The sequence below is a fragment of the Tachyglossus aculeatus genome, chromosome 3, assembly GCF_015852505.1.
Source record: "Tachyglossus aculeatus isolate mTacAcu1 chromosome 3, mTacAcu1.pri, whole genome shotgun sequence".
Taxonomy (NCBI): Eukaryota; Metazoa; Chordata; class Mammalia; order Monotremata; family Tachyglossidae; genus Tachyglossus; species Tachyglossus aculeatus.
In genome coordinates, this window is record NC_052068.1 from 7,846,147 (window position 1) to 7,867,166 (window position 21,020).

At 44.7% G+C, this 21,020-nt stretch overlaps 1 protein-coding gene across 1 annotated transcript in view; it reads left to right on the forward strand.

Annotated features, from left to right (window-relative positions):
• Positions 1-1,332: 1,332 nt before the first annotated feature.
• LRRC27 (leucine rich repeat containing 27) overlaps positions 1,333-21,020 on the forward strand; it is a 63,807-nt gene continuing 44,119 nt past the window's right edge. Inside the window, exons 1-3 of the mRNA XM_038744042.1 lie at positions 1,333-1,374; positions 11,619-11,894; positions 13,249-13,379. Coding sequence (XP_038599970.1) covers positions 11,682-11,894; positions 13,249-13,379 — 344 coding nt within the window. The 5' untranslated portion in view covers positions 1,333-1,374; positions 11,619-11,681. The remainder of the gene's footprint in view (positions 1,375-11,618; positions 11,895-13,248; positions 13,380-21,020) is intronic.

A 21,020-nucleotide genomic window follows, 5' to 3' on the forward strand; every position in this document is an offset into this window, starting at 1 on the left:
GAAAGAGAGGAGAGGGGAGAGGAGGGGAGAAGGGAGAGGAGAGGAGGGGAGGGGAGGGGAGGGGAGAGGAGAGGAGAGGAAAGGAAAGAAGAGAGAAGAGGCAAGAAGAGAGAAGAGGAAAGAAGAGATGAGAGGAAATGAAACAGAAAAGGAGAGGAAAGAAGAGAGGAGAGAAAGGAAAGAGGCGAGGAAAGAGGAGAGGAGAAGTGAGAAGAGAAGAGAGGAGAGGAAAGAGGTGAGTAGAATAGAGGAAAGAGGAAAGGAGAAGAGAGGAATGGAGAGGAGAGGAAAGTAGAGAGGAAAGGATAGAGGAGAGGAAAGAAGAGAGAAGGGAGGAAAGGAAAGAGTAGGGGAGAGGAAAGAAGGGAGGAGAGGAAAGGAAAGAGGTGAGGACAAGAGAGGAGGAGAGGAAAGAGGTTAGTAGAATAGAGGAAAGAGGAAAGGAGAAGAGAGGAAAGGAAAGAGGGGAGAGGAAAGAGGAGAGGAAAGAAGAGATGAGAGGAAATGAAACAGGAGAGGAGAAGAGGAAAGAAGAGAGGACAGGAGAGTGGAGAGAAAAGGAAAGAGGTGAGGAGGAGAGGAAAGAGGTGAGTAGAATAGAGGAAAGGAAAAGAAAAGAGAGGAAAGGAAAGAGGGGAGAGGAAAGAGGAGAAGAGAAGAGAGGAAAGAGGAGAAGATAAGAGAGGAAAGGAAAGAGGGGAGAGGAAAGAGGAGAAGAGAAGAGAGGAAAGAGGAGAAGAGAAGAGAGAAAGAGGAGAAGATAAGAGAGGAAAGGAAAGAGGGGAGAGGAAAGAGGAGAAGAGAAGAGAGGAAAGAGGAGAAGAGAAGAGAGAAAGAGGAGAAGATAAGAGAGGAAAGGAAAGAGGGGAGAGGAAAGAGGAGAAGAGAAGAGAGGAAAGAGGAGAAGAGAAGAGAGAAAGAGGAGAAGATAAGAGAGGAAAGGAAAGAGGGGAGAGGAAAGAGGAGAAGCGAGGAAAGAGGAGAAGATGAGAGGAAAGGAAAGAGGGGAGAGGAAAGAGGAGAAGAGAAGAGAGGAAAGAGGAGAAGAGAAGAGAGGAAAGAGGAGAGGAAAGAAGAGAGGAAAGGAGAGAGGAGAGGGAAAGAAAGAGGTGAGGAGAAGAGAGGAGGAGAGGAAAGCAGAGAGGGCGGGCGGCGGGATGGGCGGGTTGGGCGGGGGTAGGTAGCGTGGTTTATTCCCGGAGCAGTTTTGTCGGCTCGGGGCTACCGTCGGGCCCGCGCCCGTCGCCATGGAGATGGAGGATGCTCCCCCCGCCCCCCCCCTCCACCGCCGCCGCCGCCGGGAGCCTGAACCCACCGGCCGGACCCCGAGCCGGTCCGGTCCGGTCCGGTCCGGTCCGGAGCAGGGGAGCCCAGGTGAAGCCGGCCAGCCCCTCCCCTCCCCGGCCCGGGGCCCGCGGCCCGCACTGGGCTAAGCGCTGGGCCCAGGGCGGCCGGTCCTCCGCCGAGCCAGCCCGCCCGCCCTCCGCCAAGCCCTCCGTTAAGCGCTCGGCTCACGGCCCCACCAGGACCGAGGGCAGGGACTGATGCACTCCTCTTTAAATAATAATGGTGATGATCGCATTCGTTAATCAATCAATCAATCAATCAATCATATTTATTGAGCGCTTACTATGTGCAGAGCACTGTACTAAGCGCTTGGGAAGTACAAATTGGCAACACATAGAGACAGTCCCTGCCCAACATTGGGCTCACAGTCTAAAAGGGGGAGACAGAGAACGAAACCAAACATACTAACAAAATAAAATAAATAGAATAGATATGTACAAGTAAAATAAATAAATAAATAAATAAATAGAGTAATAAATATGTACAAACATATATACATATATACAGGTGCTGTGGGGAAGGGAAGGAGGTAAGACAGGGGGATGGAGAGGGGGACGAGGGGGAGAGGAAGGAGGGGGCTCAGTCTGGGAAGGCCTCCTGGAGGAGGTGAGCTCTCAGTAGGGCCTTGATTTGGGATTAGAACCCACGACCTCTGACTCCCAAGCCCGGGCTCTTTAGACTCAGGTCCTCTGACCCTCAGGCCCCAGTGCACTTTCCACCAGACCCTGCTGCTTCCTCTCTGCTTGACACATAGCGCTTACTACGTGTTAAACTCTAGGGCAGATAACAATGGGATGGGACACAGTCCCTGTCTCACAGGTGGCTCAAAGTCTAAGAGGGAGAGAGAACAGTATCTCCTTCACCATTTTTACAGATGAGAAAACTGAGGCCTAGAGAAGTTAAGTGATTCTCCCAAGGTCAAACAGCAGGATTTGATTAGAACCTGGGATAGAACCCAGATCTCCTGACTCCTAAACTTGTGCTCTTTCTGTGAAGCCACACTGCTTTACCACTGCACCTAATAATAATAATAATAATGGTATTTGTTGAGCACTTACTATGTGCCGGGCACTGTAGTAAGCCCTGGGGAGGATACAACCAAATCAGATTGGAGACAGTCCCTGTCCCACGTGGGGCTCACAGTCTCAACCCCCATTTTTGAGAAGAGTGAACTGAGGCCCAGAGAAGTGAAGTGACTCGCCCAATGTCACGGGGCAGACAAGTGGCGGAGCTGGGATTAGAACGCATGACCTTCTAGAACGCATCCCCCCTTCTAGACTGTGAGCCCACTGTTGGGTAGGGACCGTCTCTATATGTTGCCAACTTGTACTTCCCAAGCACTTAGTACAGTGCTCTGCACACAGTAAGCGCTCAATAAATACAAATGAATGAATGAATGACCTTCTGACTCCCAGGCCGGTGCTCTGTCCACTACGCCACGCTGCTTTTCAATACCCGTCTTCCAATCACGTGTATTTGTGACTGTTCTATTGTACTGTCCCAAGTGCTTAGTATAGTGCTGTGCACAAGAAGCACTCAGTAAAAACATTGCCGTACAGACTGACTGTATTTATGATGTTATTCTACCGATTTCCCCATTGGATTGCAAGCTCCCCGAGCACAAGGATGGTGTCTTCCCTTTACATTTTATGCTCTGCAGCCCCTAACACAAGGGCTCAGTACAATCTGACAGTGATCAATGGATGGTATTTCAATCAATCAATCTATCAATCGTATTTACTGAGCGCTTACTGTGTGCAGAGCACTGTACTAAGCGCTTGGGAAGTACAAGTTGGCAACATATAGAGACGGTCCCTACCCAACAGTGGGCTCACAGTCTAGAAGGAGGAGACAGAGAACAAAACCAAACATATTAACAAAATAAAATAAATAGAAATGGAGAGAGAGAAACAGAGAGGGGGCAGAGAAACAGAGAGACAGAGAAAGAGAGGAAGAAATAGAGAAATGGAGAGAGAGAGAGAGAGAAACAGAGAGGGGGCAGAGAAACAGAGGCAGAGAAAGAGAGGAAGAAATAGAGAAATGGAGAGAGAGAGAGGGCAGAGAAGCAGAGAGAGAGAGACAAACAGGCAGAGACAGAAAGAGAAACAGAGACAAACAGGGAAACAGAGACAGAGAAACAGAGAGAGAGAGAGAGCGAGAGTTAATACAAGTTAATCAGGTTGGACACAGTCCCATAATCCCCATTTTACAGATGAGGTAACCGGGTCACGGAGAAGTTAAGGGACTTGCCCAAGGTCACATAACAGAGACAGGATCTGTTCAGGCTCAGATCCTTCTGATTTCCAGGCCCATGTTCTTTCCAGTATTTATTGAGCGCTTACTGTGAACAGAGCCCTGGACTAATCGTTTGGGAAAGGACAATCCAACAGAATTGGCAGACATGATCCCTGCTCTCAACGAACTTACGGTCTAGAGGATGGAAGGAAAAATGGGGTTGGGAGTCAGGAGGCCTGGATTCCAGGTGCAGTGATGGTGTTGATGAGAACACACAGGAGAGGGGGAGGAGGTGTAACCTCCTTTTATATGTTATTTTTTAAGTGCTTACTCTGTGCCAGTCACTGTTCTAAGCGCTGGGGTAGATACAGCTAATCAGATTGGACCCAATATCTGTTCCGCATGGAACTCCCAGCCTAAGTAGGAGGGAGAAGAGGAGAATTGAGACATGGAGAAGCCCAATTATCTTGTATCTCCCCCAGCGCTTAGAACGGTGCTTGGCACATAGTAAGTGCTCAACAAATACCATTATTATTATTATTATGTAACTTGACAAAGGTCACCCAGTAAACATTTGCCAGAGTTGGGATTAGATCTGTAATTTTATTTATTTGCATTGATGTCTGTCACCCCCCCAATTAGCTTGGGATTGTCACTGTTTATTGTCACTGTATTGTACTTCCCCAAGTGCTTAGTAATAATAATAATAATAATAATAATAATAATGGCACTTGTTAAGCACTTAGTATGTGCAAAGCACCGTTCAGGTTACAAAGTGATCAGGTTGTCCCACGGGGGGCTCACAGTCTTAATCCCCATTTTACAGATGAGGTAACTGAGGCCCAGAGAAGTGAAGTGACTTGCCCAAAGTCACACAGCTGACAATTGGCGGAGCCGGGGTTTGAACCCATGACCTCTGACTCCAAAGCCTGTGCTCTTTCCACTGAGCCACTCTGCTTCTCTCTAGTACCATACTCTGCACACAGTAAGCACTTCATAAATACAATTGAATGAATGAACCCAGGGGCTCTGACTCCCATGCCCATGCTCTTTCCACTAGATCACACTGCTTCTCTTTGTGGACAGGGAAGGGTCTACCAACTCTATTGAAACATACTCTCCCAAGCACGCAGTACAGTGCTCTGCAGACAGCAGGTGTCCAATAAATACAGTTGATTGACTGACAGGGCTGGTTCTGTTTCCTCTACCAAGTGCTTTTCCTTTACCTGTTCTGGTTTTTCCTCCTCCCTCCAGTGAGATTTTGTTTCCCCCAGAGTCTTGTCCCCCTGACTTGTTTGAATTCACTGCCTTTAAGAGCAGTTACCAAGGTAGTGAAACTATAGGCTATCGCCACCTTCTAAATGGCCATTTACCGTCATCATCAGTAACCATAATAATAGTATTCATTCATTCATTCATAAAATTGTATTTATTGAGCGCTTGATGTGTGCAAAGCACTTTACTGAGTGCTTGGAAGAGTACAATAATAATAATAATAATAATAATGGTATTTGTTAAGCACTTACTATGTGCCAAGCACCGTTCTAAGCACTGGGGTAGATACTCACGTCCTCCAGGAGGTCTTCCCAAACTGAGCCCCCCTTTTCCTCTGCTCCTCCTCCCCTCCCCATCGCCCCTACTCCCTCCCTCTGCTCTACCCCCTCCCCGTCCCACAGCATTTGTGTATATATTTACATATTATTTTATTATTCTATTTATTTTATTAATGATGTGTATATATCTTTAATTCTGTTGATTTATATTGATGCCATTGATGCCTGTCTACTTGTTTTGTTTTATTTTGTTGTCTGTCTCCCCCTTCTAGACTGTGAGCCTGTTGTTGGAGCCTGTTGTTGTTGGGGTTGAATGACCCTGCTCATTCAAGCTCTCATCCTATCCCATCTGGACTACTGCACCAGCCTTCTCTCTGATCTCCCATCCTCGTGTCTCTCTCCACTTCAATCCATACTTCATGCTGCTGCCCGGATTATCTTTGTCCAGAAACGCTCTGGGCATATTACTCCCCTCCTCAAAAACCTCCAATGGCTACCAATCAATCTGCGCATCAGGCAGAAACTCCTCACCCTGGGCTTCAAGGCTGTCCATCACCTCGCCCCCTCCTACCTCACCTCCCTTCTCTCCTTCTACTGCCCAGCCTGCACCCTCCGCTCCTCCACCGCTAATCTCCTCACTGTACCTCGTTCTCGCCTGTCCCGCCATCGACCCCCGGCCCACGTCATCCCCCGGGCCTGGGATGCCCTCCCTCTGCCCCTCCGCCAAGCTAGCTCTCTTCCTCCCTTCAAGGCCCTGCTGAGAGCTCACCTCCTCCAGGAGGCCTTCCCAGACTGAGCCCCTTCCTTCCTCTCCCCCTCGTCGCCCTCTCCATCCCCCCATCTTACCTCCTTCCCTTCCCCACAGCACCTGTATATATGTATATATGGTTGCACATATTTATTACTCTATTTATTTATTTATTTATTTATTTTACTTGTACATTTCTATCCTATTTATTTTATTTTGTTGGTATGTTTGGTTTTGTTCTCTGTCTCCCCCTTTTAGACTGTGAGCCCACTGTTGGGTAGGGACTGTCTCTATGTGTTGCCAATTTGTACTTCCCAAGCGCTTAGTACAGTGCTCTGCACATAGTAAGCGCTCAATAAATACGATTGATTGATTGATTGATTGATTGATTGATTGGGTAGGGATTGTCTCTATTGCCGAATTGTACTTTCCAAGCACTTAGTACAGTGCTCTGCACACAGTAAGTGCTCAATAAATAAATTGAATGAATACAGGGTAATCAGGTTGTCCCACATGGGGCTCACAGTCTTAATCCCCATTTTACAGATGAGGTAACAGGCACAGAGAAGTGAAGTGACTTGCCCAAAGTCACACAGCTAACAAGTGGTGGAGCCGGGATTAGAACCCACAACCTTTGACTCCCAAACTCGGGCTCTTTCCACTAAGCCATGCTTCTTCCATATAACAACAAACAGACACATTCCCGCCCACAATAAGCTCACAGTCCGGGGTGGTGGTTGTGGGGAGGACAGATAATAATATAAACAAATAAATTAATTAATTAATTAATTAAATTACAGAAATATACATATGTGCTATGGGGATGGGAGGGAGGATGAATGAAAAAGCAAGTAAGAGCAGCGCAGAAAGGAGTGGGAGAAGAAGAGAGGAGGGCTTAGTCAGGGAAGCCTTCTTGGAGGAGATGGGCCTTCAGTAAGGTTTTGAAGTAGGGGAGAGCAATTATCTGTCTGCTATGAGGAGGGAAGGCATTCCAGGCCAGAGGTAGGATGTGGGCGAGAGGACAGTGGCGAGATAGGTGAGATAGAGATACAGTGAGAAGGTTGGCATTAGAGAAACAAATTGCGTGGGCTGGGTTGTTGTAAGAGAGAAGCCAGGTGAGGTAGGAGGGAGCAAGGGGATGAAGTGCTTTAAAGCCAGTGATGAGGAGTTTCTGTTTTGTGTGGAGGTGGATGGGCAACCACTGGACATTCGTGAGGAGTTGGGGAAACATGGCCTAAATATTTTTGAAGGAAAAAGATTCGAGCAGCAGAATGGAGTGTGGACTGGAGTGGGGAGAGTCGGGAGGCAGGGAGGTCAGCAAGGAGGCTGATACAATCATCAAGGCAGGATAGGAGAAGTGCTTACATTAATGTGGTAGCAATTTGGACAGAGAGGAAGGGGCAGAGTTTGGCGATGTTGTGAAGGTAGAACTGATAGGATTTAGTGGTGGCTTGAATATGTGGGTGGATTGAGAGAAAGGAGTCAAGGATAATGCCAAGGTTACGGGCTTGTGAGACAGGAAGGATTGCGGTGCCTTCTACAGAGATGGGAAATTGAGCCGGAGGACAGGGTTTGGGTGGGAAGATAAGAAGTTCAGTTTTAGTCATATTAAGTTTGAGGTGACGGGAGGACATCCAAGTGGAGATATCTTGAAGGCAGGAGGAGATGTGAGACTGCAGAGGGAGAAAGAGATCAAGCCTGTAGATGGAGATTGCGGTGTCATCAGCCTAGAGGTGATAGTTGAAGCCGTGAAAGGGAATTAGGGATGGAGAAAAGAAGGGGTCCCAGAACTGAACCTCGAGGGATCCCCACAGTTAGGAGCTGGGAGGCAGAGGAGGAGCCCATGAAAGAGACTGAGAATGAGCAGCTAGAGAGATAGGAGGAGAACCGGGAGAGGTGGGGTGTCAGTGAAGCCGAGATTGGATAATGTTTCCAGGAGAAGGGGGTGGTCCGCAGTGTCAGAGCCAGCTGAGAGGTGGGGAGGATTTAGATGGAGTAGAGGCCGTTGGATTTGGAGAGGAGGAGATCATTGGTGACCTTTGAGAGAGCGGTTTCTGTGGAGTGAAGGGGACGGAAGCCGACTGGAGGGGGTCAAGGAGACAATTGGAGAAGGGGAACTTGAGGCAGTGGGTATAGACAACTCGCTCAAGGAGTTTGGAGAGTTGGAGAGGAATGGGAGGAGGGAGATGGGGCGATAACTAAAGGGAGCCGTGGGGTCAAGGGAGAGGATTTTTCAGGATGGGCAGATATGGGCATGTTTGAAAGCAATGAGGAAGCAGCCATTGGAGAGTGATCAGTTGAAGATGGCAGTTAGGGAGGGTGGGAGGGGGCAGATATTTTGATGTGATGTGAAGAAATGGGATTGGATACACAGGTGGAGGGGGTGGATTTTGAGAGGAGACAGGAAATCTACTACTGGGAAGGATGGGAGAGTTGAAGAAGGGGCAGGAGAGGGGAGGGACTGGAGAGGGGTAGGGGAAATTTTTTGGACCATCAGGCCTGATAGTGTCAATTTTGTTGATGAAATAGATGGACAGGTCATTGGGGGCAAGGGATTGAGGAGGAAGGGGGACAGGGTGCCTGGGGAGGGAGTTAAATGTCTGGAACAGCTGGAGAGGGCGATGGGCATGGCTATCAGTAAGGGTGGAGAAATAGTTTTGCTGGGCAGTGGAGAGGGCAGAGTTAAAGCATACAAGGGTAAACTTGAAGTGGATGAAATTAGCCCAATATTTATTGAGCACCTACTATTTGCAGAGCATTGGGAGAGTACATCATAGTTAAGAGACATGATCCCTACCCTCAAAGATCTAAAATTCTGGAGCTGGCCACCGCTAGTGTGTTCTGAGCAAAACGTTAAGAAATGCAAATCACGTAAATCTCAACCTCTTTACGTGGCCAGTAAAATACCATGCTGCTTGTATCTAAGCAGCATTACCTAATGCATAGAGCACAGGCCTGGGAGTCAGAAGGACCTGAGCTCTAATTCTGGCTCCTCCACTAGTCTGCTGTGTGACCTTGGGCAAGTCACTTCACTTCTCAGTGCCTCAATTCCCTCATCTAGAAAATGAGGATTAGGACCATGAATCCATATGGGAGAGGGACTGTGTCCAACCCGATTATCTTGAATCTACTCCAGAGCTTAGTACAGTGCTTGGCATGTAGTAAGTACTTAACAAATACCACACTTATAATAACTATTATAATTATTATTACGTGAGCAATTAAGAATAATTGCTCTTCCTCCTTTCAAAGCCCTTACTGAGAGCTCACCTCCTCCAGGAGGCCTTCCCAGACTGAACTCCCTCCTTCCTCTCCCCCTACTCCCCCTCCCCATCCCCCTGCCTTACCTGCTTCCCCTCCCCACAGCACCTGTATATATGTTTGTACATATTTGTTACTCTATTTATTTATTTTACTTGTACATATTTATTCTATTTATTTTATTTGGTTTATATGTTTTGTTTTGTTGTCTGTCTCCCCCTTCTAGACTTTGAGCCTGCTGTTGGGTAGGGACCGTCCCTATTTGTTGCCAACTTGTACTTTCCAAGCGCTTAGTACAGTGCTCTGCACACAGTAAGCACTCAATAAATATGATTGAATGAATGAATGAAGAATACCCCCTGCACCCCAAATCTGCTAGACCACAGATCTCACTACATGCAAAGCCCTTCAAACCAATCTTCCCCAATTAATTCCCAGCAACCCAATTCTTTAAAATCCATGAGCCATCTCTGACATTTATGAACTTATTCACATTCATCTTCAGTAGTTTTGTATGCGTGCTTATCCAGTGATACATTCAATTATTTATCACGACAACTCTGTTTAAAATTATCTTTTGTATGCCTCCCTGTTAGAATGTTAGCTCCTAGTGGGCCAGGAGTGTGGGCACTCAGTAAATGGGCACTCAGTAAATACCATTACCCATCAAATGATGGTATTTATTAAGTGTTTGCAGTGCTCAGAGCACTGTACTAAGCACTTGGGAGAGTACACTGCCACGGATTTGGTAAGACACATTCTCTGCCTACAAGGAAGAGAAGCACTGTGGTCTAGTGGATAGAGCATAGGCTGGGAATCAGAAGGGTCTGGGTTCTAATCCTGACTCTGCCACCTGCCTGCTGTGTGACCTTAAGCAAATCAATTCACTTCTTTGTGCCTCAGTTGCCTCATCTGTAAAATGGGGATTAAGGCTGTGAGCCCCATGTGGGACAGGGACTGTTCAACCTGATTACCTTTTATCTACCCGAACGCATAGAAGAATGCCAGATCTTAAAACAGCGCTTAAAAACTACCATAAAAATGGATTTTACAGTCTAGAGGGGAAGACAGGTATTAAAGTAAATTTTGGGTCTGTACATATAAGTGCAGTGGGGCTGAGGTGGAGTGAATATGCATTCATTCAATCGTATTTTCAGTAGCCAGGTGGTCTCTCCCATGGGTTTAGACCTCAGGTGGAGAGTTGCCCAGCCCTCCCCAATGTCTGCTGAGTGACCTTGGGTAAGTCACTTCTCTGTGCCTCAGTTACCTCATCTATAAAATGGGGATTAACATTGTGAGCCGCATGTGAGACCTGGATTGTGTCCAACCGGATTAATTCGTATGTACCCCGGTGCTTAGCCTATATCATAGCCTAGTGGCTAGAGCCTGGGCCTGGGAATCAGAAGGACCTGGGTTCTAATCCCCACTCCATCACTTGTCTGCTGTGTGACCTTGGGTAAGTCACTTAACTTCTCTGTGCCTCAGTTCCCCCATCTGTAAAATGGGGATGAAGACTGTGAGCCCCACGTTGGGCAACCTGATTACCTTGTATCTATCCCAGCGTTTAGAACAGTGCTTGGCACATAGGAAACAGCATATCTCCAAGAGGCCTTCCCAAACTAGGCCCCACTTTTCCTCATCTCCCCTTCCTTTCTGTGTCACTCCAACTTGCTCCCTTTGCTCTTCTCTCCCTCCCCATCTCAAAACACTTATGCCCATATCTGTCATTTTATTCATTTGTACTGATGCCTGTTTATCTGTATTGATCTGTCTCCCCCCTCTAGACAGTGAGCTTGTTGTGGCCAGGGATTGTCAGTGTTTATTGTTGTATTTTACTTTCCCTAGCACTTAGTACAGTGCTCTTCGTACAGTAAACACTTAACATATGAGCCCAATGTTGGGTAGGGACTGTCTCTATATGTTGCCAATTTGTACTTCCCAAGTGCTTAGTACAGTGCTCTGCACACAGTAAGCGCTCAATAAATACGATTGATGATGATATATGATTGAATGAATGAATGAAATACCATAAATGAAAAGGATCTTACAGTCTAGAAGGGAAGACAGGCATTAAAATAAATGTTGGGTGCGAACATATAAGTGCAGTGGGGCTGTCATGCAAATTTGTGAAGCATTTCGTATTTTTCTGTAATTTTTTTGTATTGATGTCTGTCCCCTCCCCTCTAGACTATAAGCTCCTTATGGGTAGGGAATGTGTCTGTTTATTGTTCTCTTGTAATAACTGTGGTATTTGTTAAGTGCTTACTAGGCACCAGGCACAGTGCTAAGTGCTGGGGTGAATACAAGCAATCAGTATCGTATCAGTTGAATCAAAAGATATTGTACTCTCCCCAGCGCTTATTTACAGTGTTCTGCATGCAGTTAGTGCTCAATAAATACAATTGAATGAATGAATGACTATCAAGTGCTGACTCTTCCTCCTCTTCCTCCTCCTCTTTTCCTTTGGTTTTCAGTTCAGTGCAGGCCTCGGAAGGATGAGGTTTTGTGGCTAGATTGCCGCTTCTGCTTTGTAACCAATGGACAGGGGCTGCTCTTATAAAGACCCCTCTGGGACTTTTGCTCCCCTGGAAGCCGATTCCCTCCCAAGCAGGAAGTTTGGAACTTGCTGTGGAGCAGAAGATGGGAAGATTGTTTCCGGCATCGTTCTTACACCTTCAACCATTCTGGATCTGAGTAAAAAAAGCCTTCAACACATATGTGATGATATTTTTAAAATCCCCAACCTGAAAGTAAGTTCTCTGGAATTTTGCTCCAACCTGGGTGTATGTGGAAGTGGGGACGGTATGTGAGCTCGTCCTGGGCATGGAATGTATCTGTTTATTGTTGTATTGGACCCTCCCAGGTGCTTAGTTGTTAATTTATATTAATAATAGTTATGGTATTTGTTAAGTGCTTACTATGTGCCAGGCACTGTGCTAAGCACTGATGTCTGTCTCCCCCTCTAGATTGTGAGCTTGTAGTGGGCAGGAATGTGTCTGTTGTTACATTATACTCTCCCAAGCACTTAGTATAATGGTTGGTAGACAGTAAGCGCTCAATAAATATGATTGAATGAATGAGCAAAAGCTATAAAAAAAATTGGAGATTTCTATCTGGGTGAATTTTGAGAGGTTTTAAAGGGTTTTTTTCAATTTTTAGCTTGGTGCAGTTGAAACCATTCATGATAATAATAATAATAATGGCATTTATTAAGCACTTACTATGTGCAAAGCACTGTTCTAAGCACTGGGGAGGTTACAAGGAGATCAGGTTGTCCCACGGGGGGCTCACAGTCTTAATCCCCATTTTACAGATGAGGGAACTGAGGCACAGAGAATTAAGTGACTTGCCAAAGTCACACAGCTGACAATTGGCAGAGCCAGAATTCGAACCCATGACCCCTGATTCCAAAGCCCATGCTCTTTCCACTAAGCCACGCTGCTTCTCAATACACACATACACACATCTATAGATCTAGGTATAAATCTAGACGTAGGTTTCTTAGTAAAATCTTAGTCATGTCTACTGACTTTTGTTGGTATTGAACTTTCCCAGGCGCTTAGCATAGTGGTTCGTACACAGTTGTTGCTCAATAAATATGATGAATTGATTGAGTTGACTTTACCATTGTCTTTTTTCAGGGCAGTCAGCATCGAGTTAAACTTTAAATCTTTTTTGATGTTCAGATTTTAGCGAACTAAGCATACAAAATTTGACCAGGGCCAAAATCATTAGTAGCAGAAAAAATTGAGGGACTGTCTTCCCTAGGTTCCGAAATATGATTAGAAATTATTTTTATCAAGTGATTTTTTTCCTGCCACAACAAACTCACAAGAGATTAAGGGTGTTCGAATGCTATATCAGAGTTAAATAGAATGCGCCTTTCAAAACTCAATGACTCCAATGTCTGTTACTTGCTTTAATCAGGACAAAATATAATTGCGATGGTGAATGTAATTGTCAAAGTAGAATCACTCATCCCGTTTCAGTGCTGTCTTGTAATTGTAATAGGTTATTGAGGGGTTTTTTTAAGCTAATGAGCTAGCTACAGAAGAGACATTCTAATTTTGTTTTCTTCTCCTCCCCTCCTGCCACCCCCCAAAGCAACTGCATCTGCAAGGAAATGCTCTGTGCATAATTCCCAAAGATTTTTTTCAACTACTCCCAAATCTTGTTTGGCTGGATCTCCGGAATAATAAAATTAAACATCTTCCTTCTGGAATCGGATCGCACAAGTAAGTCTCTAGTTTAAATTCTTCATCCTGAGTTAAATGGAAAAATGGATTGTACTTTTTTCTGAGTGTTTTCTGGTTCTTTATGTGTGTGCTTGTTGGCTATGAGGGAGCAGATTTTAGCCCATTCATTATTTACTTGAGGTGGGAATACAGGCTTGTATTTTGCTCAAGCCAATTTCTAGCCTTCTCTCTTTTTTTTAGGTTATCTGTTAAGCACATACTATGTGCTAGGCACTCTACTAAGTGCTGGGGTAGATACAAGCTAAGCAAGTTGGACAAGTCCATGTCCCATATGGGGCTCACAGTCTTCATCCCCATTTTGCAGATGAGGCAGTTGAGACACAGAGAAGCTAAGTGACTTGTCCAAAGTCACACAGCTGACAAGTGGCAGAGCCAGGATTAGAACCTATGACCTCTGACTCCCAAGCCCGGGCTCTTGCCACTGAGCCACGCTGCTCCTGTGCCTCAGCAACCTCATCCGTAAAATGGGGATGAAGACTCTGAGCCCCACATGGAATATGGCCTGTGTCCAGCCTGATAATCTTGTATTTTTCCTAGCACTTAGTACAGTACCTGGCTCATGGTAAGGTTTAACAATTTCCTTAAAAAAGAAAATTAAAGAAATAGAGAAATTTTCTCATCCCCATTTTCCAGATAAGTAAAACTGAGGTAAAGTGACTTGCTCAAAGACATCCAACAGGCCAGTGGCAGAGCTGGGATTAGAAGCCCAGTTTCCTCCCTCCCCATCCATGTTCTTTCCACTAGGCCACACACAAAGATCACAAACATGATAAGACCATTCTAGAACACCTGTCTAAAGCAGCATGTCATTAGACAAAATTCAACAAGGATGAATTCACATGCTCAACAGTGGAATTCCAAAAGGACTTATGTACATAGCTGTAATTTATTTATATTAACATCTGTCTCCCCCTCTAGACTGTAAGCTCTTTGTGGGCAGGAAATGGGTTTGTTCTGTTGTCCTCTCCCAAGTGCTTAGTACAGTGCTCTGCACACGGAAAGCACTCAATGAATGTGATTGACTAACAGTCTCATTCCTTCATCAGTAGTTTCTTTTCTATCTTTCTCCCCCCTCTAGACTGTGAGCTCCTTGTGAGCAATGATCATTGTACTTCCCAAGAGCTTTGTACAGTGCTGTGCACACAGTAAGCGCTCAATAAATATGATTGAATATCTTTCACTCTGCTATATTTTTCTCTCCCAGGAGGCTAGGACGGTGCTCCACCAATCAGTGGTAGTTACTGAGTGCTTACTGTGTGCAGAGCACTGTACTAAGAACTAGGGGAATACAATACAAGAGGTTCGTGTACAGTAGAATACAATAGAGTTCACTCTAGTGAAAGCACAAAAAAAATGTTTAGGCATTCTCAAACCCAAAGAACATGTATCTTCCTGATGTTTCGCTTTCCCAAACATTTAGTATTCAATCATTGGTACTTACTGAGTGCTTACTGTGTGCGTAGCACTGTACTAAGCACTTGGGAGAGCAAAATACAATACTTGTCAGCTGTGTGACTTTGGGCAAGTCACTTTACTTCTCTGTGCCTCAGTTTCTTCATCTGTAAAATGGTGATTGAGACTGAGCCCCACGTGGGACAACCTTGATTACCTTGTATCCTCCCCCAGCACTTAGAACAGTGCTTGGCACATAGTAAGCACTTAACTAATACTAACATTATTATTATTATTATTATTAATAGAGTTCACTCATGAAAGCACAGGTTAAATGTTTTATGCATTCTTAAGCACAAAAAATATGTCTCTTCCTGGTGGGTTTTTTTATGGTAATTGTTAAAGCACTTACTATGTGCCAGGCACTGTACTAAGCACTGGGGTAGACACAAAATGATCGGACTGGACACAGTCCATATCCCACATGGGGCTAACCCTCCCCATTTTTTCACAGATAAGGTAACTGAGGCACAGAGAAGTGAAGTGACTTGCCCAAGGTCACACAGGAGACAAGTGGCAGAGCTGGGATTAGAACCCAGGTTCTTCTGACTCTCAGGCCCTTGCTGTACCCACTAGGAATGTAATTGAAAGCTCACCTCCTCCAGCAGGCCTTCCCAGACCGAGCCCCCCTTTTTCTTCTGCTCCTCCTCCCCTCCCCATCATCCCTGCTCCCTCCCTCTGCTTTACCCCCTTCCCCTCCCCACAGCACTTGTGTATATTTCTACATATTTATTATTCTATTTCTTTTATTAATGATGTGTATATATCTATAATTCTGTTTATTTATATTGATGCTATTGATGCCTGTCTACTTTTTTTGTTTTGTTTTGGTCTTTCTCCCCGCTTCTAAACTGGGCTGTTGTTGGGTAGGGATTGTCTCTATTTGTTGACGAATTGTACTTCCCAAGCTAGTACAGTGCTCTGCACACCATAAGTGCTCAATAAATATGATTGAATGAATGAATGAATAGAAGGCATAGCATGCACAACGACTGTTCCCCGAATACGAAAATCTGGACTATTTCCCCACTGTCCCCTCAGTGAATCAGAGGTCAGGTGAACTGTGGCTACTGGAATACAATTGCAGATGGCCTTGTCCAGAGAACATCTTCCATGCATTCAAAGCACCTCTACCTTCAAAGCATTACTATTCATTCATCCAGTTGTATTTGTTGAATGCTTACTGTGTGCAGAGCACTGTACTAAGCCTTTGGGAGAGTACAATATAGCAATAACAGACACATTCCTGCCCACAATGAGCTCGCAGTCTAGAAGGAGAGACAGACATTCATTTCTAGACTGTGACCCCGTTGTTGGGTAGGGACCGTCTCTATATGTTGCCGACTTGTGCTTCCCAAGCTGTTCTGCACACAGTAAGCGCTCAATAAATATGATTGAATGAATGAGTGAATGAATATAAGTAAATCAATAGATAGATAAATAAATAAATGACATATATAGATATATACATATGTAATGTGGGAATGGGAGGGAGGATGAATGAAGGAGCAAGTAAGAGCAGCGCAGAAGGGAGTGGGAGAAGAGAAGAGGAGGGCTTAGTCAGGGAAGGCTTCTTGGAGGAGATGGGCCTTCAGTAAGGTTTTGATAATAATGATGGTAATTGTTAAGCACTTAATATGTGCCAAGCACTGTCAGTAGTGGAGGAGAGCAATTATCTGTCAGATATGATGATGTTTTGAGGATATGAGGATAGATAAGATAGAGAGGATATGTCAGATATGGGGATAGGAGAGTGTTCCAGGCCAGAGGTAGGAAGTGAGTGAGAAATCAGTGGTGAGATAGGCAACATCAAGGTCCAGTGAGAAGGTTAGCATTAGAGGTCATATTTCCTCCTAGAGGTCTTCAAAGAGGAAGCTCTGTTTCCCCCTGCTTCTTCTCCCTTCCTTCAGGATTGTCCATGTAACCTCAATTTGTGATCATTGGACACTTGATATTCTTCCCACTCCTAGCCCCACAGAACTTGTGTATATATACATATGTATAACTTTTAAGTTATATAGAACTTAAACTTAACTTAAAAGTTATAACTTAAAAGCTAACTTTATATATTAATTGTAAAGTTATATATAACTTTTAAAAGATAACTTTTAAAATAATGATAATAGTAATAATAATTAAGCTCTTTTTTGCCAAGCGCTATGCTCCATGCTTGGGTAGATAATCCAAGAATCCATCGCCAATCACTTTTCCCATCATGTTTTAGTTTTAGCTCTCCGTCCCATCAAAACTCATTGTTGTGATAAATGTAAGAATAAACTAGGATCTCTAAATAGGGGCCTTACTCACTTCCCCAGCATATGCATACGTTTCTTAGTAGGGCAAGGCTAAGGTCTCAAGTTTTGAAATTTTTAGCATTTGTCGGGTGAAGCCAGATGGTTTGTGGGACCTTATCATAATTTTGGTAGTGTTTGTATCATTATTGGCTCCAGAATAACTGGAGCCTATTCAGGAGAAAATCATAGAAAATTGTACTCTTTTTCAAAGGTCTTAATGTGTGGAAAAATCATAATAAAAGTGGAAGTATGACATGATGGGTATACACTGCCCTCACAAGCTTACATCAGCTAAACTAGATGATAGAACTTGAGATTTTTTTTCTCAATCACTTGCCAATCAAATTATTTTCTAACCCTTTGGAATTAGAAAGCCCAACTCAATAGGTGTGTTAATATCTTCTCTTGGAAGGTAAAATGCAATAAGTATGTCCCACTGGATTAAATATATATTAATTAAATATATAAATAAACAAATATTGGAGCAGTCTCAATCAATCAATGGTATTTCTTCAGTGCGGTCTGTGTGGTGAGCTCTTACTGTGTGCAGAGCAATGTAGTAATAATAATAATAATGATGAAGGCATTTGTTAAGCGTTTACTATGTGCTGAGCATTGTTCTAAGTGCTGGGGTAGATACAAGCTTATCAGGTTGTCCCACGTGGGGCTCACAGTCTTAATCCCCATTTTACAGATGAGGTAACTGAGGCACAGAGAAGTCAAGTGACTTGCCCAAAGTCACACAGCAGACAAGTGGCAGAGCTGGGATTAGAACCCATGACCTCTGACTCCCAAGCCTGGGCTCTTTCCACTAAGCCATGCTGTTTCTCTAGCATTTGGTGCCTCTAAGTGGAAACAACCTCATTTTCAATCCAGCGGAAGGAAATTTGGCAATTGGGTATTTTTGGAATCCTTGCTTTTCTTGGTTGTTTTTCTTTTCCTAAAAGAAAAAAAAGATCTACTGAATGTCATTTGCAGTAATAGAGATGTGATTGGGGAATGCCCCCACTCAAGCTTGCCTCCTGATTGCCTGAGAGTCCATCTGCCTATCAGCAGCTCCCTGAGAATGTTGATAATTTTGCCCCTTCCCTTTTCCCAAAAAAACTGCCTGCCCCAGTTCTAGATCTATCTTGAAGCTCCCCCAGAGAGCAACAGAGTGGTAAGACAGGTTAAGGATAGAACATTCAAAACGATCTCTGTCAGGGATACCAGCTGGCCACCATCATCAATCAATCATATTTATTGGGTGCTTACTGCATGCAGAGCACTGTACCTAAGCTCTTGGGAGAGCACAATATAACAATATAACAGACGCAAAATGATAATAGTAATAATAACTATGGTACTTGTTAAGCACTTACTATGCACTGTTCTAAGCACTGGGGTAGATACAAGCTAATCAGGTTGGACACAGTCCCTGTCCCACATGGGACTCAGCCTGAATCCTCATTTGACAGATGAGGGAACTGAGGCCCAGAGAAGTGAGGTGACTTGGCCAAGGTGACCCAGCAGACAAGTGGCCGAATCAGGTTTAGAACCCAGGTCCTTCTGACTCCCAGGCCTGTGCTGTATCCATAAGGTCATGCCACTTCCCCAATCAATCAGTGGTATTTACTGAGCTCTTACTGTATGCAGAGCACTGTACTAAGCTCTTGGGAGAGCACAGTGTAACAATATAACAGACAAGTTCCATTCCCAAATGAGCTTACAGTCTAGAATGGGGAGACAAACATTAATATAAATAGGTACATGACAGACCTGGACATAAGTCCTGTGGGGCTGGGTCGGGGGGCGTGGAGGGGGGAATGAATAAAGGGAGCAAATCAGGAAGTGAGAGAAAAGGAAAGGATGGCTTAGTCAGGGAAGGCCTCTTGGAGGAGATGGGCCTTCAATAAGGCTTTGAAAGTGGGGAGAGTCATTGTCCATCAGATATGAAGAGGGAGAGCCTTCCAGGTCAGAAACAGGATGTGGGCAAGCGATCGGCAGTGAGATAGATGAGGTGGAGGTACAGTGAGAAGGTTGACCTTAAAGGAGCAGAGTGTGCGGGCTGGGTTGGAGTAGGAGAGTAGCCAGGAGAGAAGCAGCGTGGCTTAGCGGAAAGAGCCCAGGCTTGGGAGTCAGAGGTTGTGGGTTCTAATCCCGGCTCCACCTCCTGTCAGCTCCGTGACTTTGGGCAAGTCACTTAACTTCTCTGTGCCTCAGTTACTTCATCTGTAAAATGGGGATTAAGACTGTGAGCCCCACGTTGGGACAACCTGATTGCCTTGTATCCCCCCAGCGCTTAGAACAGTGGTTGGCACACAGTAAGCGCTTAACAAATACCATAATTATTATTATTAGGAGGGGGCAAAATGATTAAGTGCTTCAAAGCCAGTGGTGAGGAGTTTCTGTTTGATATGGAGGTGGATGGGCAGCTTCCTCTATAGTATTTATTGAGCATGTACTGTATGCAGAGCACTGTATTAGGCCTCGCGAGAGTATGAGAGATCCTTGACCTCAAGGAACTAACAATCTAGTGGGTGAAAGAGACACTAAAATAATTTTCAGATGGAAGAAGGAAAAGGGGCAGTAAGTTTTTGGGGGGCAGGGAATGTGTCTGCTAATTCTGTTATAATAATAATAATGATGGCATTTGTTAAGCGCTTACTATGTGCCAAGCACTGTTCTAAGCACTGGGGCAAATACAAGGTTATTAGGTCGTCCCACGTGGGGCTCACAGTCTTAATCCCCATTTTACAGATGAGGTAACTGAGGCATCGAGAAGTGAAGTGATTTGCCCGAAGTCACAAAGATGACAAGTGGAGGAGCCGGGATTAGAACCCATGACCTCTGACCTCTGTTATAGCGAACTCTCCCAAGTGCTTAGTACAGTGCTCTGCATATTCATTCATTCATTCATGCAGTTGTACTTATTCGCTCATTTATTCCACTGTACTTACTGACTGCTTACTCTTTGCAGAGCACTGTATTAGGCACTTGGGAAAGTACGCAACAACAGTAAGCACCAATAAATGCCACTAATTGATTGATGTGTAGTTAGCGCTTAAGTGATAGGATATGTGAAAATAATAATAATAATGATACTAGTAATAATGGTATTTGTTAAGCATTGACTATGTGTCAAACACTCTTCTAAGGGCTGGGGTCTATAGATAGAAGTTAATCAGATTGGATGCAGTCTTTGTCCTATCTCCGACTCACAGTCTAAGTAGGAGGGAGATCAGGCACTGGATTCCCATTTTTCAGATGAGGAAACTGAGGCTAAGAGAAGTTAAGTGACTTGCCCAAAGTCACAGAGCAAGTCAGTTGGCAAAAACCAGGATTAGAATCCAGGTCTCTGATTCCCAGGCTCCTTGCTCTTTCCACTAGGCCATGCTGCTTTAATAATAACTGTGCTATTTGTTAGTGCTTACTATGTGCCAAGTCCTGTGCTAAGTGTTGAAGAAGGTACGGGATCATCAGAGTAGATTTAGTCCCCACCCACATGGGGCTCATAGTACATTATGCTCTTTTTCTTTTAAATGGTATTTGTTAAGACCTTACTATGTGCCACTCACTATTCTAAGGGCTTGGGTAGATACAAGCTAATCAGGTTGGATGCAGTCCATGTCCCACATGAGGCTCACAGTCAGATGAGGTAACTGAGGCCCAGAGAAGTGAAGTAGCTTACCCAAGGTCACACAGCATTCATTCATTCATCCATTCAGTCATATTTATTGAGCGCTTACTGTGTGCAGAGCACTGTACTAAGCGCTTGGAAAGTACAGTTCGGCAAAATATAGAGACAATCCCTACCCAACAACGGGCTCACAGTCTAGAAGGGGGAGACAGACAGCAAAACAAAACAAGTAGACAGGTGTCAATACCACCAAAA